General features: G+C 42.0%; 3 protein-coding genes across 3 annotated transcripts; 1 reads left to right on the top strand and 2 right to left on the bottom strand.

Moving 5' to 3' along the window:
- Positions 1-2,795: 2,795 nt before the first annotated feature.
- On the bottom strand, positions 2,796-5,822 carry LOC124006801 (transmembrane protein 185-like). Its single transcript, XM_046316960.1, has 7 exons — positions 5,460-5,822; positions 4,746-4,922; positions 4,373-4,580; positions 4,144-4,227; positions 3,832-4,008; positions 3,567-3,690; positions 2,796-3,415 (listed from the first exon to the last, which is right to left on the bottom strand). The coding sequence occupies exons 1-7, from the start codon at positions 5,495-5,497 to the stop codon at positions 3,171-3,173; spliced, it is 1,053 nt and encodes a 350-aa protein (XP_046172916.1). The 5' UTR covers positions 5,498-5,822; the 3' UTR covers positions 2,796-3,170.
- A 1,604-nt stretch (positions 5,823-7,426) lies between these two features.
- Positions 7,427-20,551, top strand: LOC124006800 (cysteine protease ATG4A-like). Its single transcript, XM_046316959.1, has 13 exons — positions 7,427-7,503; positions 8,397-8,507; positions 8,600-8,671; positions 11,622-11,720; positions 14,980-15,081; positions 16,423-16,495; positions 16,713-16,792; positions 18,023-18,258; positions 18,404-18,482; positions 18,596-18,741; positions 19,041-19,097; positions 19,181-19,292; positions 19,547-20,551. The coding sequence occupies exons 1-13, from the start codon at positions 7,494-7,496 to the stop codon at positions 19,609-19,611; spliced, it is 1,242 nt and encodes a 413-aa protein (XP_046172915.1). The 5' UTR covers positions 7,427-7,493; the 3' UTR covers positions 19,612-20,551.
- A 379-nt stretch (positions 20,552-20,930) lies between these two features.
- Positions 20,931-25,245, bottom strand: LOC124006799 (insulin receptor substrate 2-B-like). The gene is made up of 2 exons (XM_046316957.1): positions 24,908-25,245; positions 20,931-24,814 (listed from the first exon to the last, which is right to left on the bottom strand). Exon 2 carries the CDS (start codon positions 24,796-24,798, stop codon positions 22,126-22,128), a length of 2,673 nt encoding a protein of 890 aa, XP_046172913.1. The 5' UTR covers positions 24,799-24,814; positions 24,908-25,245; the 3' UTR covers positions 20,931-22,125.
- Positions 25,246-25,855: the final 610 nt, after the last annotated feature.

Here is a 25,855-nt window from a genome sequence, read left to right as displayed (position 1 = left end):
TGGTATCCACGAGTTCATCGGACTCTGGGGAAGTAGATAAAGAGCTAAAGATAAAAATCCAGAAGTATCCATTTCGCTGTAAATTGCAACCGATCAGCAATAAAGTATACAATGCTAAAACAGAAAATGATTTCCAAAAAGTATTCTTTCAATTTGAAATAAAGGTTCATGCATTTGACAAGGAAATGATGACCAGATACAATTTTAAATAACTTTATTGTTTGTTATTGGTTAGTTATCAGCCACTTAGAGCAAGTATATATTTAACATTTGTATTAAAGTGCTTTCCAGAAGAAAAGAAATAGCTATATTGCAAAATAATGTGTATGGTGGAGGGTTAGAAACAAGGTACAATAGAGGGGAAAGTATACTATTGGTCCATCCCCAGTCAAAAATCTGTTTTCAAATAGGTAATGTTTAACTCTCAGGCCAGCCGAGAGAGTGGTCACAGAACATAGACAAAACAAACAATGGGATATGTTAGAAGTTCAAAGGGGAATGGGGGGGTACCATTTTGTGTTAAGGTGAGAATTTCACCAAGAAAGCATTTTCCACAGGTAAAATGATATAGAAGCAGCACTGCAGGTTCTCCTTTACTCATCACCCAATGCAGACCTGGCAAGGTAGAAGAGGCAGGCTGGTGATTTACCCAGAATACTCAGGTTTAACAAAAAAAAACAGCACACACTAGTAGGAACTTGGAGATGTTGGGCACCCAGAATCCGATTATTTATGGTAACAGCAAAGGTCAACTACTAGGAGCAACAATGACATCATCCTGCCATATAAAAAGGATTGCTAGAGGGACATGGTTGTTGAGTAACTTAAATACACAGGACAAGACCTCAAGAACGCAAAACTATTCAAATACATATGGGTATTAGGGTATAATCCTATATCATACACTACTATATTACAACAAATGCTCCTCAAACTGTTTAATAAAACAAGATAAAATATCCCTAAGTAGCAAGCTAATCTTAAACTTAAAACAGTTAGCCTAATAAGCATGATCTTGGTACAGTATCAATCATTCAGTATCATCCAAGCCTTAATGCAAAGATTCAGGGTTTGGGAAATTTGCTAGCACAACTTCTGACACGCATATAATGCACCTTCAACTGGAATCATGTGAAAGACATCTGAATATTAAAATCTCTTTGGAGATTTTGTTGGCCAAAACATCACAAGGGAAATAAAATGTCCTGTACAGTATATCATATCACATAAATTAAACGGATCTTCTACTGCCAAAACAACAGAAAAACTCCCGATGATATAAGAGTACCTTTGCACACACATGATCTGGATAGTCCATCTGTAGATGCTCTAAAGATGTTCATACTACAAACTTAATATTTTCCCGAAAATCTACCAAGTTGAAATACCGAGAATAATTCATATTTATCCCTAGAGTCCCGTGGAATACAGCAACAATCAGAAGTGTCCATTTAAAGGGGTTTAAACCAAGACATGGTTACTGTGCCACCTTCTCGGCTTGGCTGCGTCACTATTTAAAGATTTCAGAGCAAATTAAACTGATATTTAGAAATGATAATGTAACTGCAAAACAGGCCATTCGTAAATTCATAGTGTTGTCATGTTCCTCAATTAATTCAGCGCATTTCAGAAGTAGGCTAGTCTCGACAGAGTGCATTCAGGGCGCACAGAGTACAGCATTGTCGAATCACGCAACATTTGTAACGTCAGTCAAACCAAAGTCAAAGTTGCTAAACTTGCTTGATAAACTCCAACGAATGACAGAATATGTCCTATGTTTGGCAAAACCGAGTTGATGACTATATAGCAAAAAAGCTCATGAATAACAGGGAGATGAAGAGTGAAAATCATTTACATAAAGTATCTTAACGGGGACAAACTGTTTAAAAAATATCCGTATCTACTCTCATGCCGTTTATTGATCACACATTCTCTACTGAAACTCTCATATGGGCAGCAAGGACGAGACCCCGCAGAGAAGTGGGGGAAATATTATTGCATTATTTTGACATGCATAGGTGAGAGACATCCTTTGATAATGCAACCTATAGATTACAGAATAAAGTCAGAATGTTGAGTTTCAGTGGGATTGGGACTGGATAGAAAAATTGCCCCGGCTAAGACAGAAGATACAATTTTCCCTCATGCCGAGTCACAATGACAGCTCAAAGACGCACACGTTATTTTATAGGCTACACTGTGGGGTTTAACTGCATTCGGGTGGAGTGTGCAGTCTGGCAGTGTCAATTATCCTTGTGCTTTGAATTTATGGCTTCTTTGTGTTTAGTAAATATGCTAGGGCTAAAGGCTTCCATGCAACAACCTGTTTGGATAATGTGCTTTTTCATTTTTTGCTAATCAGCTGCTGCACGTGTATTTTGTGGAATTGCATTAGTACAAAATTGGGGATTTTTTTGTGTTATTTCCCAAGTCGTCATTAAATATTTTCAGGAAATGTGATGCATGTTCCCAGGACAGTTCATCTCTACTATTAACAAACTATCTGTTGATAAGCAACTGCTTTTTAAGGTTAGAATAAAGGCTGGGGTTAAGGTTAGAATAAAGGCTGGGGTTAAGGTTAGAATAAAGGCTGGGGTTAAGGTTAGAATAAAGGCTGGGGTTAAGGTTAGAATAAAGGCTGGGGTTAAGGTTAGAATAAAGGCTGGGGTTAAGGTTAGAATAAGGGCTAGGGTTAAGGTTAGAATAAGGGCTAGGGTTAAGGTTAGAATAAAGGCTGGGGTTAAGGTTAGAATAAGGGCTAGGGTTAAGGTTAGAATAAGGGCTAGGGTTAAGGTTAGAATAAGGGCTAGGGTTAAGGTTAGAATAAGGGCTAGGGTTAAGGTTAGAATAAGGGCTAGGGTTAAGGTTAGAATAAGGGCTAGGGTTAAGGTTAGGACATAGTTGAAATGTTACTGATAGTGTGTACAGCATCTACAGATTGACTATCCAAATAAAGTGTTACCGTACTCTTTGTTCCACAAACTCTGCCATGGTTTTTCGTTTTTGCTAAAAAGTCAGGTCCAAATTCCAGTCCCACTGCTCACTAGGAGTGAGCCACATGGAAACTATGCTCACCTGCCTCTTCTTAAAATGGGTGGTCAATGCACCACAGCTGTCTGGTGCATGTGAAGTCCATCAAAACTCTAGAGCAGTTGTTGCAAAGCTTTAATTTAGTCAGGCATGTCAATGCACAGTTTTGGAGGAGGCACAAAGTACTTCCCTGGGCTCTGTGTGATCACCACACCAGTCTTTTTGCGGAACATGGGAGCTATTTTTGGCTGGTCATGTGCAGGCATCTCCACGGACACCTCAGCGTCCTCGTGGTGCAGGTCATAGGAAACGTTCCCATACTCCCGCAGGAAGGGAAAGAGCTCAAGAAGAAACTGGCAGAAGTCTTTTCGGATGCCAAACCACCCTGTTAGAAAAGAGAAATACCAGTTAAAACAAATAGTTTGGAGAAATATGAGGAATTACACTGACCGTATTCTCAGAACAATAAAAAGAACACTGCCTCAATATGACAATTATTTCTGTTGCACCGCTATCATTGTTGAGGAGTAACTCACAGTGGTTGCCTCCTTTCTGGCCGAAGGTCGTGGCCATCAGAGTCACCAGGGATAGCCAGAGAGGCACGAATACTGACACATAGCTGGAGCCGTAGTGGCCATCCAATTTATGGACCAACAGGATCTGAAGAGTCAATGACGGAGACAACAATAAAAAGGCAAACAGGGTAAAACATTTTTTTTAAGTATTACTTTCCCAACTTCCGACCTTCTTCAGCTCTCTGTCCACAATAGTAGCTGAAAGATGGATGACATGACCACATACCTCAAAAGTTAGCAAGGGTACAACGATTGTCATCCAGCTGATCGCCATGGTGATGTGAGTACGCCGTTGCTCTGCAATGAGGTCCATAGACCGCAGAAAGAGCACTGACCACACAATGTAGTAGAGTACCACAAGGCACAGGAAGGACATGACAATCCACAGTGGCACACAGACAACCTGAACAAAATAACATGACAAAAAAAAAAACCACTAATAATATCAACATATATTTTACAACTCGCTGTAAGTTGTACTAAATTCCCATTAATTTTTCTTCCCCAGAAATAGATATTAGGCAAGTTGTTCTCTTACCAGCCAAGGCCAACTGATGATTTTATCTAGTCGCAGGGCAATGAAGATAAACTGAAGAATATTGACTGAGCACAAGATCTCCAACTGATACAAAGAGGAAAAACAGAGTAAACGGGTGAAGAGGGAGAACGAGGGACGTAGACAAGTATACTATATTCACCGATATCTAGCCTAAATAGACTATTTGAGAAAAATAATATCCTTATGACGGATATAATGCCAGACTGACCTCTAGAGAGCGATCATGCCGGAAGCCCCACACACAGGCTGCAACAGAGACAGGTGAGACAAAGAAGAGGGGCATGAAGACCAGCAGCCAGAAGTGAGTGCCCCTCTCCACACGGTCACACACCAGCACCTCAAAGGTGAGTAGGAGCAGGTGGATCCCAACAGCAATCAGCATGGCCTTGAACTCCACACAGGTTTCACCCTCAGCCCTGCATAACCAGCATGACAGACACAGTAAGACATACCTAGTAAGCAGTGATAGCCATCGCAATCGGACAGCTTTCTCATTAGGACAATTTGATATTGATAAGACAGCCACATTGACAACAAAAAACGACCTACAAGAGTAAAACATTTTTGTTTAAAAAGTCCACCTGTACTGTGGGTTGTGGGCCCAGACGCCTGTGCCCACTGAGGCACCGATGATGACCGTGAGCTTCCATAGCCATATGGGGGCAAAGACAGCCCAATAACTCCATTGGATGATGCCATCCAGACGCAGCGACAGCAGAACCGAAAACAGTAGCAGGCAGGCATAGATGAGGAACTTACTAAGTGAGGAGAAAAACAATTATCGCCATTAATCTATTCAGCAATCAATTTAGCTTGCTACTCATCATCATTGGTACACAAATGCGCCCCCCCCCCCAATGCGATTCCAGATCAAAGAAACTGAACTATGTGGAGTTAGCCTTTTAGGCCATTCAGTTGGTTAGTTATCTAGCTAGCATGCACTAACTAACTAATACTAAACGACTGACAGCAACACACAACAGGGCTGGATAGCAAGCCAACAACATTTGCTAAACTTACTAACGTTAACTGGCTAGCTTATGCTGTTCTTCCCCAATATAATAGCTAGCTGACCTTACCAGTTACCGAAGCTGCTAGCTAACGACGTTTAGTTAACTTTAGATAGTTCGTCCTGTCACGATTCACCGGTTCAGAGAGTCAATGACTGAATAGTAGTAGGCAGTCTAACAAGCTAACGTTATCTGGCTAGGCGCTTTCCAACACAGATATGCTGGCTAGCTCTAACGTCGTTAGTTAGCATAGCAGTAGAGACGTTATATTTCTCTTTACGTTACCTGGGATTGAAATCTTGGAAGAATCCCCGAAGATTCATGACTATAGTTTATAATCGTCTAAACCATTTTTTTGTATTAATAATGCAATTACGCATCAAGAGGATGTTGTTTTTAAATCAGGCAAAAAGTTAGCTTTGCTTGCTTGCTTACTAGCCCTCTATCGCGGTTCACGTAGATGCAGACGGAATGTCCATGGTAGTGTTGTTAAAGTGCACTAGGGGGTCAGTATCGTGTACAAAAGTAGTAGAAGACAGCACAGGTTTAGAAACGGTCTGTGCCGCTACCACTGGCAACGAATGTAGCTCAATGAGCCATACAGCCCGCTAGTTGCCGTGTTCGAGACACTGAGGTGTAATGAGAACGAACGCATAAAAACCATGATGTATCATGGGTAAATTGTGACTGACTGATCTACAAATAATAATGACTTGTTAATTTATGATGCAAGGTGGTTTGTAGATCAGTCGGCAGTCGCCTGCAATGTCGAACAAACCCACAATGGTATATTCTGATTGACATAAACAAATAAAAATATTTTTTTCCCCCCCTGATTTACAAAATCTTGGTTACCCTGAAGTGCAATTATTTCGTGAAAGTGTGTCATGTCGCCGTTTCATGTCCATGAGAGATTATGATTGACACAAAAACGTTACAGTTTGCTGAATAATACATTGTAGCCACAGAGTGTAACCCCACGCAGAAATATAATAGGCGAATGTTTTACAGGATCAAGACAATGCACATGTATATTTTACGAATGGGGAAGAGATATCTCTAGCAAATTATCCTATAAGAATTATTTATCAATTGGTGAAAAAAATACAAAAACCAGAGTACCATGTAATGTCTGATATCTGGAAACACCAGCTTGGTTTCGTTATGTTTTTGGTTGATGTAGTTTATAATGGTTAATGTTATTTGTCATGGATGACAAACACATTTGAACTACATTACCCAAGAGGTAAACCTGTATGTTTGTATCCTGCCATTTACCACTTATGTGAAGCTAGCCACTATAAGGATTAGCCAGCCACAACGGTGGAATTTGCGTTTCAGCTTCAAAATAAAGTCCCTCATTGAAAGTGACGCAAACGGATACAAATAGTGGAATCATGCCATGTTGGGACTACATAATGCTAAACAAAGTTGAAATGTTGTTATATAAATTAAACAAAAAACAATAATTAGTTAATTTAACAGAACATTTACAAATCAGCTGAAGTCGCACAGTGGCTGTATTAGACTTCAGAATTGCGTTTGGGGCATACTTACAGTGAGCTCCAAGTATTGGGACAGTGACAATGTTGTTGTTGTTTAGGCTCTGTGCACCAGCACTTTGGATGACTTTGAAAAGATAAAAGGACTATGAAGATAAAGTGCAGACTGCCAGCTTTAATTTGAGGGTATTTTCTTCCATATTGGGTGAACTGTTTAGAAATTACAGAACCTTTTGTACATAGTCCCCCCATTTTAGGGGGGTAAAAGTATTGGTACAAATTCACTTAGACGTGTATTAAAGTAGTAAAACAAATTTTATTTGGTCACATTTTCATAGCACGCAATGATTACATCAAGCGTGTGACTACAAACTTGTTGGATGCATTTGCTGTTTGTTTTAGTTGTGTTTCAGATTATTTACAATAGAAATGAATGGTAAATACATTTATTGTGTCATTTTGGAGTCACTTTTATTGTAAATAAAAATAGAACATGTTTCTGAACACTTCTACATTAATGTGGACACTACCATTATTAATGAATGAATTGTGAATAATGAGTGAGATTTCTGCTGATTTTGACTTTTGTTTGTCAAATTAACTAATTATTGTATTTTGTTGAATTCATATAACAACATTCCAACCTTGTTTAGCATGATCTAGTCCAAATATGGCATGAGTCTAATATTTGTATGCATTTGCATCGCTTTAAATTTAGGGACTGTTATTTTGAAGTCTAACCGTAAATTTCACGATTGTGGCTAATCCTTATTGTGGCTAGCTTCAGATAGGTATTTTCACAGATGACAGCCGTAGGATGGAGGCAGGTAATAGCCACTAAAAATACTACTTTATTCACATATTGTGCGCCTTTCACTTAGTCCCTTACATGCATTGACAAATTGCGCCCAAAATGTAATTTCTAAAGATGTTGGTCGTTAACTGACCATGGCTGATGTACAAGTTTAGCCATTGCATTGTTTCTTTGGTGGCCTGTTTCGCTTAATTGTCTACCTGGCGGCTTTCATAACATTTTGAAAGCAGGGCATTGTCAGTGGAAAGTACTTCATGCTTTTCTGAAGTGGGATGAGATTTGTTATCCCAGAGTGAGTAAGGATGTTATATAATTTGGTCAAATACAGTATTGTACTGTAGTAGTTAAACCTAGCCAGTAGATCCGACCTGCTTGCTTAGAAATGCACTAGGGTCAGACAGGCTTCCTGTGTAGATTAAGATGCCGGTGCCAGAAATGTCTCAGAAAACATACCTCAATCCAGGAATGAGAATAGCGTTGTACTTAGAATTGTTCCATTAACCCAACTGTTACACTGAAAAGATTTAACGACTACTATTAAACTAGCAGTCGTTTAATCTTCTTGGTTTAAGTTAGATATTGGGACAATTCTGAATACAACGGTACGATTCCTGAGACATTAATCGCACGGCATTCGCGGGTCTTCGTGTACACAGGAACCCTGTTTCGACCCTAGTGCTGCTGTAAAACAGTGGGTTGGATCTGCTGGCTATGTACAACCTACATTATTGTGCGTGTGTGATCTGGCAATTAAAAATAATTCAGCGAACCTAAATTGTAATGTCAAATTGCAGCTATCACCGCATATGAAAAAATAGTGTAAAACTTTAATTAACTGGTGTATCTCACATGTATGTTTCTTGACAAGTTTTTTTCATGTCTCCCCTTTTCCATGTCTCGTTTAAGTATTAGCAAAGTATGAAAACCAGATAAACGTGTTTTCGGAGTTCCTTGAAGACTTGCCTGACACAGATGAACCTGTGTGGGTTTTAGGAGAGTGTTACAATGCTAAAACAGGTAGACTGGCATCTTCTAGCAGTCATATTGTAATTTATATGTGGGGGAAAAACTGAATGAAGGAATGACAGTCTTTCATGTTGTGTTCACAGGAAAGACGGAGCTACTATCAGACGTCCACTCACGGCTATGGTTTACCTACAGGAAAAAATTCTCTCCCATAGGTGAGTGAAACAGGCAGATGTTATGTAAATCTGTAAAACCAGCTAACAATTCTAGGGAGATGGAGAATGTTTTTGTAATGTTTCCCTAATGTTTGAGTGTCCAGTTTTCTGTGAGTTAGGGATACATTCTATGTTGGCAACATCCTTCTGAGAACCTTTTTATAATGTTTTGGTGTTAAAAGTTAGCAGAACGCTCCCTTAATATCAAGCAGAACTTATCTAGAACATGGTTACGATGTTCTCAGAATATGCAACAATACTGTTCTTGATGTGTTTTATGGGACTTTGAAAGAACATTCCTGTGTCCAGTTTTCTGAGGGTTAGAAAAATATTCCGTCAACGTCCCACAAAACATACACAGAACATGGTTTCATGTTCTTAGAATGTAAGATATTAATGTTCTAGACACGTTTCATGTTCTTAGAATGTAAGATATTAATGTTCTAGACACGTTTCATGTTCTTAGAATGTAAGATATTAATGTTCTAGACACGTTTCATGGGAACGTTGCATGAACATTTCCGTGTATCTGGCATAAGGACGTCGCCTGATGGTCCCAAAGAAACTTTCTCCAAAAATATTTTTCATTACACATCATGCCTTGTTGGTGTTGCCAAGCCCATCAAGCTCCTGATTGGTGAACCACTGATCCATTCAAAAATATTTTTGTCTGTTGGCAAGGTTAGGGATATTCACATACACACACACAGTGCTTTTAACATGGTGTTGTCAACTTGCATAATTTACACACTTTGCCAAACATGATTACGTTGTGTATGTTCATATATATACAATAATAATTATACAAATATTTTATAGATCATAGTGATTCAGGAGTATCATTAAAACAGATTAATATGCCCCACCAACGTTAGACCACTATACAGAATGTAATTGAATTGCTGAAATAAGTAAGTAAAGTCAATGATGAGAATAATCAGATTAACTGACACCAGACACAGACATATGGTGGCGTGGCAGTTTGTGAGTTCAAATCCCAGTTGAGGACATGTTGAATAATAATTATTGTATGAACATACACAATGTAATCATGTATGCCATATGTATGCCATATGTACGTTGAAAACACTATGTTAAAAGCACTGTGTGTGAGTATCCCTAACCCTGCCAACAGTGTTACCCATAGCGCAATGACAGAAGTCTATGGATATCTGCTAGTATTGAAAAGCATGGTAGCAGATAGTGCAATGACTGGAAGTCTATGGATATCTGCTACCATGCTTTTCAATACTAGCAGATATCCATAGACTTCCAGTCATTGCGCTAATGCTAGTTAGCATTGGCTCAGGAAACTACCTCTAACTTAATTTATACTGGACACCGAGACATAAAAAAAATCGGTGTTCACAAGTTCATCTGTCTCTGGAGAAGAGACCCTCGGAGTGTGGTGTCAGGAGAATAACCTCACACTCAACATCAACAAAACTAAGGAGATGATTGTGGACTTCAGGAAACAGCAGAGGGAACACCCCCCTATCCACATCGACGGGACAGTAGTGGAGAGGGTAGTAAGTTTTAAGTTCCTCGGCGTACACATCACAGACAAACTGAATTGGTCCACCCACACAGACAGCATCGTGAAGAAGGCGCAGCAGCGCCTCTTCAACCTCAGGAGGCTGAAGAAATTCACAAACTTCTACAGATGCACAAATTCACAAACTTCTACAGATGCACAATCGAGAGCATCCTGTTGGGCTGTATCACTGCCTGGTACCGCAACTGCTCCACCCACAACCGTAAGGCTCTCCAGTGGGTAGTGAGGTCTGCACAAAACATCACCGGGGGCAAACTACCTGCCCTCCAGGACACCTACACCACCCGATGTCACAGGAAGACCATAAAGATTATCAAGGACAACAACCACCCGAGCCACTGCCTGTTCACCCCGCTATCATCCAGAAGGCGAGGTCAGTAAAGGTGCATCAAAGCTGGGACCGAGAGACTGAAAAACAGCTTCTATCTCAAGGCCATCAGACGGTTAAACAGCCACCACGAACATTGAGTGGCTGCTGCCAACACACTGACTCAACTCCAGCCATTTTAATAATGGGAATTGATGGGAATTGATGTAAAATATATCACTAGCCACTTTAAACAATGCTACTTAATATAATGTTTACATACCCTACATTATTCATCTCATATGTATACGTGTATACTGTACTCTATATCATCTACTGCATCATTATGTAATGCATGTATCACTAGCCACTTTAAACTATGCCACTTTGTTTACATACCCTACATTACTCATTTCATATGTATATACTGTACTCGATACCATCTACTGCATCTTGCCTATGCCGCTCTGTACCATCACTCATTCATATATCTTTATGTACATATTCTTTATTCTTTATCCCTTTACACTTGTGTGTATAGGGTAGTCGTTTTGGAATTGTTAGTTAGAAACTCATTGGTTATTACTGCATTGTCGGAACTAGAAGCACAAGCATTTCGCTACACTCGCATTAACATCTGCTAACCATGTGTATGTGACAAATAAATTTGATTTGATTTGAGATGATGAAGGGCCTCGTTGCCAAAATCCCAAAGTATCCATTTAAGGGCGGCAGGTAGCCTAGCGATTAGAGGCAAGCCAGCAACCGGAGGATTGCCAGTTAAAATCCCGGGATTGACAGGAAAAATATGTCGGGAAGTGAACTGACATCCAGAGGGCTGCTGGTATCAAATCCTAGATGTTATTGCCTGCCATTGTGCTCTTGAGCTAGGCACTTAACCCCCCACACAACAGCTTCCCGGTTGCCAAGCGCGGTCACCCACAGCCACCCACACCTTTCCAAAACCTCTATATGTACTCTTTTGGAGGAGTTGGGTTAATAGCGGAAGTCAGATTTGGGTTGGATCTTGTGTGCAATTGACCAACAAAGTGCTCTTAATCTTAAGTGTCTATCTTGGTTTGATCCAGGGGGAACAGGCCCCTCTTCAGATACAGGCTGGGGATGCATGCTACGCTGTGGGCAGATGATCCTTGCACAGGCCCTGGTATGCTCACAGCTGGGACGAGGTGAGGAGGGGACAGGGTCATGCATGGGGTGGGGATGTATGGAACTGCATTAGCAAAGGGGGTGTTTATACAGTGCATTCAGGAAGTATTCAGACCCCTTGACATTTTCCACATTTTGTTACGTTACAGTCTTGTTCTAAAATGGATGAAATTATATATTTTTTTCCTTATTAATCTATACACAACACCCCGTCATGACAAAATGAGAACTATTTTTTTAGAAATGTTTGCAAATGTATTTTTACAAAACAACAGATGCCTTATTTACTTAAGTATTCAGACCCTTTGCTATGAGACTCAAAATTGAGCTCAGGTACATCCTGTTTCCATTGATCATCCTGGATGTTTCTACAACTTGATTGGTGTCCACCTGTGGTAAATTCAATTGATTGGACTTGATTTGGAAAGGCACACACCTGTCTATGTAAGGTCCCACAGTTGACAGTGCAAGTCAGAGCAAAAACCAAGCCATGAGGTCGAAGGAATTGCCGGAGACAGGAATGTGTCGAGGCACAGATCTAGGGAAGGGTACCAAAAAATGTCTGCAATATTGATGATCCCCAACAACACAGTGGCCTCCATCATTCTTAAATGGAAGAAGTTTGGAACCACTAAGACTCTTCTCAGAGCTGCCCCCTGGCCAAACTGAGCAATCGGGGGAGAAGGGCCTTGGTCAGGCAGGTGACCAAGAACCTGATGGTCACTCTGACAGAGCTCCAGAGTTCCTCTGTGGAGATGGGAGAACCTCCCAGAAGGACAACCATCTCTGTAGCATTCCATTAATCAGTAGAGTGGCCAGACGGAAGCCACTCTTCAGTAAAAGGTACATGACAGCCCGCTTGGACTTTGCCAAAAGGCACCTGAAGGACTCTGACCATGAGAAACAAGATTCTCTGGTTTGATGAAACCAAGATTGAATACATTGTCCTGAATGCCAAGCATCACATCTGGAGGAAACCTGGCAGCATCCCTACGGTAAAGCATGGTGGTGGCAGCATCATGCTGTGGGTATGTTTTTCAGCGGCGGGACTGGGAGACTAGTCAGAATCGAGGGAAAGATAAATGGAGCAACGTACAGAGAGATCCTTGATGAAAACCTGCTCAGGACCTGGGTGAAGGTACACCTTCCAACAGGACATCAACCCTAAGAACACAGCCAACACAATGCAGGATTGGCTTTGGGAGAAGTCTCTGAATGTCCTTGAGTGGCCCAGCCAGTGCCCGGACTTGAACCCAATTGAACATCTCTGGAGAGACCTTTAAATTGCGGTGCAGTGACGCTTCCCATCCAACCTGACAGAGCTTGAGAGGATCTGCAGAAAGGAATGGGAGAAACTCCCCGAATACAGGTTTGCCAAGCTTGTTGCGTCATACCCAAGAAGTATCAAGGCTGTAATCGCTGCCAAACGTGCTTTAAGAGAGTACTGAGTAAAGGGTCTGAATACTATTTTCTACATTGTAGAATAATAGTGAAGACATAAAAACTATGAAATAACACATATGGAATCATGTAGTAACCTAAAAAGTGTTAAACAAATTCTTCAAAGTACCCACCATTTGCCTTGATGACAGCTTTACACACTCTTGGCATTCTCTCAACCAGCTTCACCTAGAAAGCTTTTCCAACAGTGTTGAAAGAGTTCCCACATATGCTGTTGGCTGCAATTAACAGGTGTGCCTTGTTAAAAGCTATATTGTGTCATTTCTTTCCTTCTTAATGTGTTTGAGCCAATCAGTTGTGTAGGGTGGGTATACAGAAGATATCCCTATTTTGTAAAAGACCAAGTCCGTTTTATGGCAAGAACAGTTCAAATAAGCAAAGAGGAACGTCAGTCCATTATGACTTTAAGACATGAAGGTTAGTCAACCCGGAGAATTTCAAGAACTTTGAACGTTTCTTCAAGTGTAGTCACAAAAACCATGAAGCGCTATGATGAAACTGTCTCTCATGGGGACCGCTACAGGAAAGGAAGACCCAGAGTTACCTCTGCTATAGAGGATAAGTTCATTAGAGTTACCAGCCTCAGAAATTGCAGCCCAAATTAATGCTTCACAGAGTTCAAGTAACAGACACATCTCAACATCAACTGTTTAGAGGAGACTGCGTGAATCTGACCTTCATGATCGAATTGCTGCAAAGAAACCACTACTAAAGGATAGTAAAGGACATCACTACTAAAGGACACGAATAATAATCCGTCTTCCTTGTGCCAAGAAACACAAGCAATGGACATTAGACTGGTGGAAATCTGTCCTTTGGTCTGAGTCCAAATTTGAGAAGTTTTGTTCCAACCGCTGTGTCTTTGTGAGAGGCAGAGCAGGTGAACGGATCTCAGCATGTGTGGTTCCCACCGTGAAGCATGGAGGAGGAGGTGTGGTGGTGCTTTGCTGGTGACACTGTCTGTGATTTATTTAGAATTCAAGGCACACTTAACCAGCATGGCTACCATAAGCATTCTGCAGCGATATGCCATCCCATCTGGTTAGCGCTTGGTGGGGACTATGATTTGTTTTTCAACAGGACAATGACCCAACACACCTCCAGGCTGTGTAAGTGCTATTTGACCAAGAAGGAGAGTGATGGAGCGCTGCATCAGATGACCTTGCCTCCACAATCGCCCAACCTTAACTCAGTTGAGATGGTTTGGGATGAGGTGGACCGCAGAGTGAAGGAAAAGCAGCCAACAAGTCCTCAGCATTTGTGGGAATTCCTTCAAGACGGTTGGAAAAGCATTCCAGGTGAAGGTAGTTGAGAAGAGCGTAATGCTGTCATCAAGGCAAAGGGAGGCTACTTTGAAGAATCTCATATCAAATATATTTTGGTTTGTTAACACGTTTTTGGTTACTACATGATTTCATATGTGTTATTTCATAGTTTTGATGTCTTCATAACTATTCTACAGTGTAGAAAATAGTACAAATAAAGAAAAACCCTTGAATGAGTAGGTGTGTCCAAACTTTTGACTGGTACTGTATGTTAAAAAAAATCGAAACCTTTTTTTTGTTTTGTCATTATGGGGTATCGTGTGTAGATGAAAGGGGAATAAACAATTTAATCCATTTTAGAAAATTAATCAAAAACTAAATTTGTAAAAAGTCAAGGGGTCTGAATACTTTCCGAATGCACTATATGTGAAGGATTCATCTGGTCATGATATGTGGTCTACGATGTAATCAATTCAACAGTGAGAAAGAGAAAATGGTTTTATTAGACAGGGTAAAGGAATGACAGTGATTGTGGCCTGTTCTCCTGCTGTAGCCTGGCGTTGGAGGGCAGAGGGAGGACAGCCGGAGAAGTACCATCGTATCCTCCACTGTTTCCTGGATAGGAAAGACAGCTGTTACTCCATACACCAAATGGGTAAGAGAGAGTCCTAGCCTAACCCTGCCTTTACCTTGGTCTGACCACATGTAAAGTACCCTGAATCAGCAGATGAAAGTGTTTTCTATCACATTCCTATCATCTTCTGGATGACTGTCCTCCAAAAGTACAAATGTGTAACTTGAAGGAAAATCAAATAGCATGATGAATCAATGACCGGCTTGACAGGCTAGAAAGAAGCTAAGACAGACCAGGGATGTAGGCCTGCGGATCAATTTCCAAAGACACAGAAATAGTTTGAATAGTAGAATACACAAGGTGCAATTTCAACATTTTTGTTGTGCTTCATTCATTTTTTTGTTTGTTATGTCAGTCACTGACAGCCACTCAATTAGTTCATGTCATAACATTTGTTAGCTGGTCCCTGGACTAATTTACCAGGCCCCTGGACTAATTTACCAGGCCCCTGGACTAATTTACCAGGCCCCTGGACTAATTAACCAGGCCCCTGGACTAATTTACCAGGCCCCTGGACTAATTTACCAGGCCCCTGGACTAATTTACCAGGCCCCTGGACTAATTAACCAGGCGCCTGGACTAATTAACCAGGCGCCTGGACTAACCAGGCGCCTGGACTTTAACCAGGCCCCTGGACAGGCCCCTGGACTAATTAACCAGGCCCTGGACTAATTAACCAGGCGCCCAGGCGCCTGGACTAATTAACCAGGCGCCTGGACCAGGCGCCTGGACTAATTAACCAGGCGCCTGGACTAATTAACCAGGCGCCTGGACTAATTAACCAGGCGCCTGGACTAATTAACCAGGCGCCTGGACTAATTAACCAGGCGCCTTAACCAGGCCCCTGGACTAATTTACCAGGCGCCTGGACCAGGCGCCTGGACTTTACCAGGACTAATTAACCCCCTGGACTAATTAACCAGGCGCCTGGACTAATTTACCAGGCCCCTGGACTAATTTACCAGGCCCCTGGACTAATTTACCAGGCCCCTGGACTAATTTACCAATATATCTAAACTTGTGGTCATCTTGGTTGAATTACCAACCTGGGAGCCCCCATTGATTTTGTTTGTCACTCTCACTCAGATATCTTATTAAAAACTGCAAACATTTCTCTCTAACTTATGGTAAAATGTGTAGATTCAGGAAATTAACTCAAACATTTTCTCTCCGTTGTCAAGAGGGGCGCTAAAATGTTTTGCTCACAAGGTGAGGATATGGGTACGCAGACCCGCGAGCCACTGCAGCCCACCCATGATGAGTTCATATTTTGTTGTGGCCCCCACCCCCATCAGTTGCCCATCCCTGACTTACACCTTCTGGAGTGAGCTTGGTGTTCATTTTTTGGTTTTCTACTTGCAGCTCAGATGGGAGTTGGTGAAGGAAAGTCTGTAGGAGAGTGGTATGGCCCAAACACAGTTGCACAAGTGCTCAAGTAAGTATTTTATATGCATGTTTTAAGACTGATCTATTTATATCTAATCTCTCGTGGACAGATTCACGTGGAAACGGGAAGTGACAATTTTAGAGAATTGTAACTTCTGGGTAACCGAGATTAATTCATTTCAGAACATTTGATTGTCAGATGTTAGTAGTGTGACCTCTAGCACAAATACGTTTGTGGCATAAATAAACCTACTATCTCTCGTCAGGAAACTTGCGCTATTTGATGACTGGAATTCTCTTGCTGTGTATGTGTCAATGGACAACACCGTGGTGATCGAGGACATCAGTACGTTTTTTTTTCCCTCACTTGCTAAATATATACAGAGCATTCGGAAAGTATTCTAACCCCTTGACTTTTCCACATTTTGTTAAGTTACAGCCTTATTCTAAAATGTATTTTAAAAAATGATCCTCAGCAATCTATATACAGTACACTATAATGCGAAAACAGGTTTTTAGACATCTTTGCAAATGTATTTAAGTATTCAGACCCTTTGTATGAAACTCAAAATTGAGCTCCGGTGCATCCTGTTTCTGTTGATCATCCTTGAGATGTTTCTACAACTTGATTGGAGTCCACCTGTGGTAGATTCAATTGATTGGACATTATTTTGAAAGGCACAGACCTGTCTATATGAGGTCCCACAGTTGACCGTGCACATCAGAGCAAAAACCAAGCCATGAGGTCAAAGGAATTGTCCGTAGAGCTCAGAGACTAGATTGTGTTGAGGCACAGATCTGGGGAAAGGTACCCCAAAACATTCTGCAGCGAAGAAGAGGCCACTGTGTTCTTGGGGACCTATCATTCTTAAATGGAAGAAGTTCGGAAACACCAACTCCCATCTGAGCTGCAAGTAGAAAAACCAAAAAAGGAAAATAGAGAGATCCTTGATGAAAACCTGCTCCAGAGTACTCAGGACCTTAGACTGGGGCGAAGGTTCACCTTCCAACAGGACAATGACCATAAGCACACAAACAAGACAATGCAGGAGTGGCTTCGGGACAAGTCTCTGAATGTCCTTAAGTGGCCCTGCCAGAGCCCGGAATTGAACCTGATCGAACATCTCTGGAGAGACCTGAAAAAAGCTGTGCAGCGACGGTACCCATCCAACCTGACAGAGCTTGAGAGGTTCTGCAGAGAGGAATGGGAGAAACTCCCCAAATACAGGTGTGCCAAGCTTGAGGCTGTAATCGCTGCCAAAGATGTTTCAACAAAGTATTGAATGAAGGGTCTGAATACCTAATGTAAATGTCATATTTTTAATTTTAAAGATAACTGTTTTTGCTTTGTCATTATGGGGTATTGTGTGTAGATTGAGGGGGGGGGACTATTTTATCAATTTTAGAATAAGGCTGTAGCCTAGAAAATGTAGAAAACGTCAAGGGGTCTGCATACTATCCGAAGGCCCTGTATGTATATTGTTGTATTCCTACCTTCTGAGCCTTCTGTATACGAGGACAGTGGTGAAGCTGTGATTCCAAAGACACAAAGGTTTTCTTTCCATGTCCTCTCCAGAGAAGCAGTGTCGCCAGGCAAGCAGTGAGAGCAGATTGCGGCCGAGACCCTGTGGCTGGCAGGAACCCTTCACCTCTAGGGAAACACCAGAACAAGCCTGTTCTCACACGGATGGGCATAGAGCCACGACTTGTCCACATTCCCAGTCCCATTCTGACTGGAGACCCCTACTGCTGGTCATACCACTGCGCATGGGAATAAACCACATCAACCCTGTCTACATCCAGGCCCTCAAGGTACTGGGCCATCAATGCTTTCTGTGATGGGATTGGGGATTTCTCTTATTATTCAATTGATACTAAACTACTATGCAATATTCCTGCATTTACTGTTGCCTTTAAATAGTTATACTGTACTGACTCCATGTGTTGTCCCATTCAGGAGTGTTTTAAAATGCCACAGTCCTGTGGTGTGCTGGGAGGAAAGCCCAATCTGGCCTATTACTTCATCGGATTTGTAGGTGAGTCTAAGAGCAAACCGGAACTGAAGGTTCCCAAATAGGTAGTAACAAAAGGAGATAAACCTGTGAGTTGTCTAGCCAACATGTTCAGCAGGCCTTCTTGTGTTCTCCAGGAGAGGAGCTGATCTACCTGGACCCCCACACCACCCAGTCAGCCGTGGAGGCTGAGGCTGGCAGTGGAGTGGACGACCAGAGCTACCACTGTCTGAGGAGCCCACGCCGCATGAAGATCACCGACCTGGATCCCTCTGTGGCCCTGGTGAGAGCTGTACCCACACACCGACCACCACAAACTGTTATTCCACTGAGCCTTCTATCTCATGGGCCTTGTTTTCATAGTTGAATTTTAAGTGCATGCTGGTGTGTTCTAAAAAGTTGCTCTAATGGGAATTTTGTATACTGTGGTGATGAGTTTGTTTACTGTGGTGATGATTTTGTTTACTGTGGTGATGATTTTGTTTACTGTGGTGATGATTTTGTATACTGTGGTGATGATTTTGTATACTGTGATGATTTTGCCACATAATTGCTCATCAAAATTCTGTCACCCCCCCCAAGGGATTTTTTTGTAAGAGTGAAGATGACTTTGACAGTTGGTGTAACCTGGTCCAGCAGGTAAGAGCCATCCACTCAAGTCACAATTGTATGTAGATGAATATTGTCCGGTGGTTGAGACACATGTCGTTGTCCTTTTTAAGGAGATTCAGATGAAGAGAAACCTGAGGATGTTTGAGCTGGTGGAGAATCACCCGCCCCACTGGCCCCCCTTCGTTCCTCCCACCAAACCAGAGGTCCAGACCACAGGGGCAGGTATGAGCATACCTACCAGACAGATCCACTAATATTACACCAATAACAAGCAATCCTTGCCGCAAATATCAAGCTTCCACTCTCTGGTATTTCCCTATATTGTTTCCAAGTGACAGTATAGGTCTATACATGAAGTGTATTTATTTCTTGAACCTCATTGAAACTCCTATGTAGTGTTTTTAAACTCAACTGACACATGCTAACCAAAATTAAGTGGGTTATGTCAAACTGATTACTGTTCTCTTTTCGAACAGAGTTCATCGAATCGACCGACAAGCTGTTTGAGTCTGAAGAGGAGTTTGAGATCCTCAACGTGTGACCAGCCTCCCATTCGCTCCCCTCTGCTCATTCCAGTGGATGGTGATTGGGTGAATTACCTTGGCTCCCATGTTCCATACTGTGCTGTAGAAGTGCCTCAGAACAACACCAAGCACAAACTGCTTACCACTTTGCAAAAAAAACACTAACAACCCAGCAAGAGACGATAAAAACTAGGAAAGATCCTAGACAACTCAAGACAGAATTTGTTCTTTTTATTTTTTACATTTTTTAATTATTTATATTTCTTAATTTTTGGTGGGGTAATACTTTTTAAAAACTGCATTGTTTAGGGCTTGTAAGCGTTTCACTGTAAGGTCTACCTACACCTGTTGTATTCAGCGCATGTGACAAATAAAATGTGATTTGAAGTCAGGAACATGGTGTATACAGAAACACAAGCTTGGACTGTCTCATTTTTATGTTGTAACCAGGAAACAAAGCCAGGGACCATGGTTGTCTCTACATGAAACAGGCTTTCTTTGTCTGTGTTAGACTTGTTTAATGAACAAGAGAGACGAAAACCGTTGAGATGCATGAACCGCATTGTACAGTGAGACTACACCTCTGCTGCAGCAGGGAAAGGACCTAGGTGAAGACAGCAGGGAAAGGACCTAGGTGAAGACAGCAGGGAAAGGACCTAGGTGAAGACAGCAGGAAAAGGACCTAGGTGAAGACAGCAGGGAAAGGACCTAGGTGAAGACAGGCACGAGGATATGTCTGAAGAAGCCATTTCCTCAGCACTACCTCCTGACGCCGGGAGACAGAAATATGCAGACAGTGTTAAAATACAACACATACAACCAATAACTTGTTTATTAAGAAAAGTGCCTCTGAAATATATTTGTGTTCAATGGTTGGGGAGGGCAAAGGTTTTCCCAAGGTGTGGGATGTGGAACCCTCATGTAAATATGCCTGACAATAAAGATATTTAAACACTTTGCTTAGCCTCAGGGTTGATATTGCCTCTTAACCCTATCTCGTAGAAATGGAATGTGTAGACTAGAGCCTGGAGTGCTCATTAGCAGAACTACCTCCTACTGTGATTAACCTAACCCTCCAGCTTTTTCCGGCTAACCCTTGTCCACCGATTTGATCAGGATCTCTATTTAGAGATATTTATTTTTACAGACTAATCTTCCAAAAGTCCTTAATGATGAATTGTACTACGATATTATCCCTGCAACCCCACTATAAGTACTGATGATGGTAGCCTGAGGAAGGAACATTAACTATTACCTCTGTGGTGGAAATGGCATTATGATGGTTATAATATTACCTGTTGTACAACCAGCTCAGTAAATGAAGACAAGCTGTAGATAACAGCATTCGCTTTATTTTAATGGTATAATTACATCCATTAATGGTATAAAAGCATTAAATGGTGCAATCACCAGGGCCCAGATTCAAAAAAATATTTTAAGACATTTCTAAACTGCCATTTTTTCCTTAACTATAGATTTAAGAAAGTTAAGAAAAGTTGCTATTCCTCAAAAAGGTTATTGGAAAAAAGCTTTAAATATTGTTCTGGAATTGCAGTTATAACATTTTGTTTTTTTCTTAAGAGGCTTAAGTTTTTGCGTAATAAATGTTTTGTGAATATGGGCCCAGGGCATGGTAATTAAATACAAAATGCGGCACAATTTTTTCATTTCCATACCCAAATGTGCTGACTTCCGTCCAGGTACAGAGCAAACGATCCAGTAAATGCCCTGTGAAAAATGTGAAAAGAAAATGCAAACATCCTCTCTGGATTCATGAAAAATACAAATAATTCAGGCCTACACAACAAAAAGTATATTCTTCCAGTTGACAACCAATACATTGCCTGAAGACTCACAACTTTAACTTTACTTCACAAAAAAAATCTGATTTCAATCTTGAACAAACCATACAATTATGAACAAGAAATACTTTTAACAAATGACATTTACTTGAACAGTGCAGATAAAACATTTTCTAAGAGAATGACAGTTTGTGCCATTGGTGCTGTCATTCTGTTTCTGACACTTAACTGTTTGTTCTTCAAGTACATTTGTATAACTTTCTGCGTAAATTGTTAAAAGTAGTCATTGTGCATTGAGTTATATGGTTTGTTCAACTTTGAAATCAATTGATTTGGTTTGGAATACATTTAAAAGTGAAAGATCTGAGTCTCAGCATAATTCCATTTCCCTGGAATTGCCAAAAACAAACTTCTTTGCAAGGGGCTATAAGAACATGTTCTCCAAGTATAAAAATAAAAAAACCTAGTCTGGGTACCTGTCATTTAAGATAACATCCCACTTGTTGTACTCTGTGCCATATGCAAGGGAGTACAAGGTGTGGAACTGGTACCCAGACTAGCAACAACCACCAAAAGTAAAGAAACATGACAGACATTTTTTATATGAACAATTCCACTGAGTACAAATAACTTGTTTATTTGATCATTATCATCGTATAAACAACAAGGCCGAGTATTCACAATCTGGTTCATTCAATAAGCAGCACTGACACTTTTTAAACTGTCCTCTTACTCACTGTCATCAGTATTGATACACAAGGGGAGACAAGAACACAGCCAACGCCCGGTGGCAGCAGTCTGTCCTGCTGATGTGGGGAGGTCTATGCCAGTGTAGAGTCCGGGTCCAGACCCACTCTCTCTGGGACTGGTACGTGCAGGATGTGGAGAAGTGACCTCATCGGTAGACAAAGGGACATCACAGGTGGCACACTGATCATCCCTCAGGTAGAGGGCAATGTAGTTGAGACGATCTGTTGAAATCTGGATAGACTCAGTTTGAGTGGGCAGGTCACTATCTTCAACCCCATGCTGGTCCAAGGACAAACCAGTGACATTCAACACAGGCACATCTGATAGGTTCAGCAGCACATCACTGCTTGAATGAGCAGAGTGACGAGGTGAGCTACAGAGAGGGTTTCTACTGTTCCATTCAACTGCAGAGCAGTGATGAGCTGCAGGACGACACGTGAAGATACAGTCATCATGTTCACAGTTCCTCTGTGAAGGCGGCTGGTTAGAGCTTGGTAGAGAGGAATAGGAGCTGTAGGACTTAAGAGCCCCCGGCGAGCCATGTATATGACCATCCATGTGGCTCCCGAGAGACATGTTCATGTATTCATCACACACTAAATGATCAACATCACTGAGGCTGTCCTTTGCTGGTGAACAGCTACGTGGAAGCATCATCATGTAGCCCTGGGGCCCCAGCTGGTCTGAGGCCAACATGGTAGCACTAGGTGTTTGAAGAAGAGTGGGGGTCACATTGTAATCTGAAGGGATGTCATCTGTATAATGAGGACCTGGTCCACAAGTCATTGGCATATAACTTTCCCCCACTGGGAGTTTACTCTGATTATAGATATGGAGGAAGGGGGGCTTGGATGAGAGGTATTTGTCGCATTTGGGAGTGCATGAGGTGGTTTGGTGGTATTGTCCGGAATGTTCAGGCTTAGACGTTTCCACATCACAGCCATCTCCCTGATTAGCCCCGGCCACAGCCGTTACCTGCAGATCCATGGCCACGTAGTCAGTCAAGCTGTTCTCGTCAATGAGTGTGGTGTTAAACAGTGAGTCAGGGGTGTTACTCCTGGACAGCTGAAAGACACATGGATTGGAGCACAAATCCTCAGCGCAGACAGAGCCTCTGTCGCTGGAAGAACCAAAGACTGAAGTGTCAGAGGTCCAGGGGTGTGTATCAGAGTCATTGCCACTGCTGCTGGATACACTGATGGTGGTGGAGATGCATGCACAGTGACTGAGGCTCTCTTCAAGGCTTTTACTGATGCAGACATTACGGAGAGCCACGGTGCCAGTCCCTGGGCTGATCAGTTGGTTCATTGTCCCCTCTCCATGGCTAGAAGTTTGATTAGGGCTGTGGCCTCCATCTCCTTTATCTTTCTGTGGGGACGCTTTGCTCACAACAGTTTCCACCCTTATAGAGCGCTGTAACCCAGTCAGGCTGGGTGGGAGGTTGCCATGGTGTTGACGTCGTGTGGTGACTACGGCACAGGGGTTTGATGGGAATGACTGACTCTTGCTCCGAGGCCTGAAATCAGGGATGGCCCTCAGGGCTCTCATGGCCTCCAGGATTGTCTCATGCATGTTCTGAGCCACCACAGGGTCGCCTGATTCTACCTGCATCCAGATCTCCCCGGGCCCAGTGGAGGACGAGCGGCCCACCTCCATAAAGAAGAAGCTCTCGGAGTGACCACAGCGACGCACATTCATCAGAGGCAGGTTCACAGACGTCATCTCAGAGCACATCTTCACCAGGTGAATGGTCTTGGCAGAGAGACACAGCCGGCACACTCCAATCAGGTTCTTGGTTTGTCCTAAACCTTTGGGCTTTACAATCACCTGCCACACCTCCTTGAAGATGGCTCCAGGAGAGACGGTCCAGTATCCATCATCCAGCTCCTCAGCGTCCTGGTACTCCTTTTTCTCCTGGATCACCAGATCACTCAGAGCCAGGTACCAATCCTCTTGCTCCTCCTCATTCTCCGCTATCATGACAAAGTGCTCATCCTTAGTGTACAGGGCTATCAGGTGCTTGTGTTTAGAATCTACCCTTTTACTAACAGTAAAACATTGATACAGATAAATCACCTTCTTTGGAGAACCCACAGCACTGGGAGATTTACAAACGGATTTCATTCCATTTCTAAATTTCTTCTCACTATCATAGTACTCCAAACGGCTGGGGCCTGTGTCACTTGGTCCTCTCAAGACAAAAAATCTCTTGTGGCTGTGCTTCATCTTTCTCAGGTATCCAGACTTCCATACATCTCTAGCCTCAACACCAGAGCAAACTGTGGTAGTGACAGCTAAGGCCATGGCAGAGGCAGTCAGGTCCTGGGAAACACCACCAGAGTCAGGTACCTCATAGACACAGGATGATGACAAATCTCTCACTGTATTATCTAGAGGGTTCTTCTTAGGTAACAGATCATGGCCATGGCTATAGTACTGCTTATGATGCCTCTTCAACTGGAGAACTTGGAGGGGTGGTGGTGATGCTGCCTCTAGCTGAAGGTGAGCACTGCTGCTGAGGGAAGATGATGATGGTGATGGTGGTGATGATGATGTTGTTGTTGTTGATGTTGTAACTTTCAGAGCTCGTGAACTGCAGCTATGGGAAACATCTCCTAAATCCATACCGCTGCTCTCTGGTGTTTTCGCCATCGTCAAAGCGCCATTCCTGGGAAAACAAAAAACTATTGGTGCTCAGTAACTTAGTTTGTGCATGCTTCATACATGTTTCATGTTTAGATGTTTTACTACAAGTCCTTACCTGTTCGGGTAAGCAGCAGGTACTTCGCGAATAAAAACAACACCTGCTGTGCAATTGCAGTGAAAACGAAGAAACCCCTAATTTCTCCTGAAAGTAGGCTGCACTTCGGTAAAACGAAAACAACTCTGTCTGCGTTTCGATTGGGTCCGTGCTATAGGCGATCCTTGGGAAGTCCGTACCCCAAATTGAAGTTGACATTTAAAATGGTATTTAGGTAGGGGTTAAGGTAAGGGTTATTGAGTTAAGGTTAGTGTTAGGATTTAGGATATGGACGTCCCGAGGATCCCATATTGATTGATCAGGCTGTACGGTTTACCAGAACAGTCACAGATCGAGTGATTCCGAACATTTAAAAAAGTGAATTGATCAATTTATTTGACCTCTGGCTTTGACGATAGTTGTGGTATCTTTGAACACTCTATAAAAATATATGCAACATAAAATATATATTTTTTAACAAAAGTTACCAGCGTGTCAACTCTAGAGGCTCTAGAATGTGTATTTTGCGTTTCATATAATTGACTCGTGGAGGTGATTGGCTATATACCTATTGTTATACATAATCTCTCTATTTCATCGTTTTGGAGCTATTATTATTATTATTATTAGCTGTTATATAATAGCAATAAGGCCCGAGGGGGTGTGGTATATGACCGATATACCAAGGCTAAGGGCTGTTCTTAAGTTTGACGCAACGTGGAGTGCCTTTATACAGCCTTTAGCTGTGGTATATTGGCCATGTACCACAAACCCCCGAGGTGCCTTATTGCTATCATACACTGGTTACCAACGTTGTTAGAGAAGTAAAACATAAATGTTTTGTCATACCCATGGTATACAGTCTGATATACCATGGCAGTCAGCCAATCAGCATTAAGGGATTTAATCACCCAGTTTTGCAACAAATCTGCTTTATAATCTCAAGGGACGGTGCTAGATACCCACGTA

The sequence above is a fragment of the Oncorhynchus gorbuscha genome, linkage group LG20, assembly GCF_021184085.1.
Source record: "Oncorhynchus gorbuscha isolate QuinsamMale2020 ecotype Even-year linkage group LG20, OgorEven_v1.0, whole genome shotgun sequence".
NCBI classification, from domain to species: Eukaryota; Metazoa; Chordata; class Actinopteri; order Salmoniformes; family Salmonidae; genus Oncorhynchus; species Oncorhynchus gorbuscha.
This window is presented reverse-complemented; position numbering and strand designations above follow the sequence as displayed.

What these genes read in the sequence shown, in the direction of transcription:
- LOC124006799 (XM_046316957.1), bottom strand. Translation starts at nt 24,798, where the DNA reads ATGGCGAAAACACCAGAGAGCAGCGGTATGGATTTAGGAGATGTTTCC.
- LOC124006801 (XM_046316960.1), bottom strand. Translation starts at nt 5,497, where the DNA reads ATGAATCTTCGGGGATTCTTCCAAGATTTCAATCCCAG. An exon ending in TACCCTTGCTAACTTTTGAG is followed by an intron (nt 3,691 to 3,831) that starts GTATGTGGTCAT and finishes TTGACTCTTCAG; the next exon opens with ATCCTGTTGGTCCATAAATT. An exon ending in CCAGAAAGGAGGCAACCACT is followed by an intron (nt 3,416 to 3,566) that starts GTGAGTTACTCC and finishes CTTTTCTAACAG; the next exon opens with GGTGGTTTGGCATCCGAAAA.
- LOC124006800 (XM_046316959.1), top strand. An exon ending in CGTGGTGATCGAGGACATCA is followed by an intron (nt 16,793 to 18,022) that starts GTACGTTTTTTT and finishes TGTCCTCTCCAG; the next exon opens with AGAAGCAGTGTCGCCAGGCA. An exon ending in GGTCCAGACCACAGGGGCAG is followed by an intron (nt 19,293 to 19,546) that starts GTATGAGCATAC and finishes CTTTTCGAACAG; the next exon opens with AGTTCATCGAATCGACCGAC.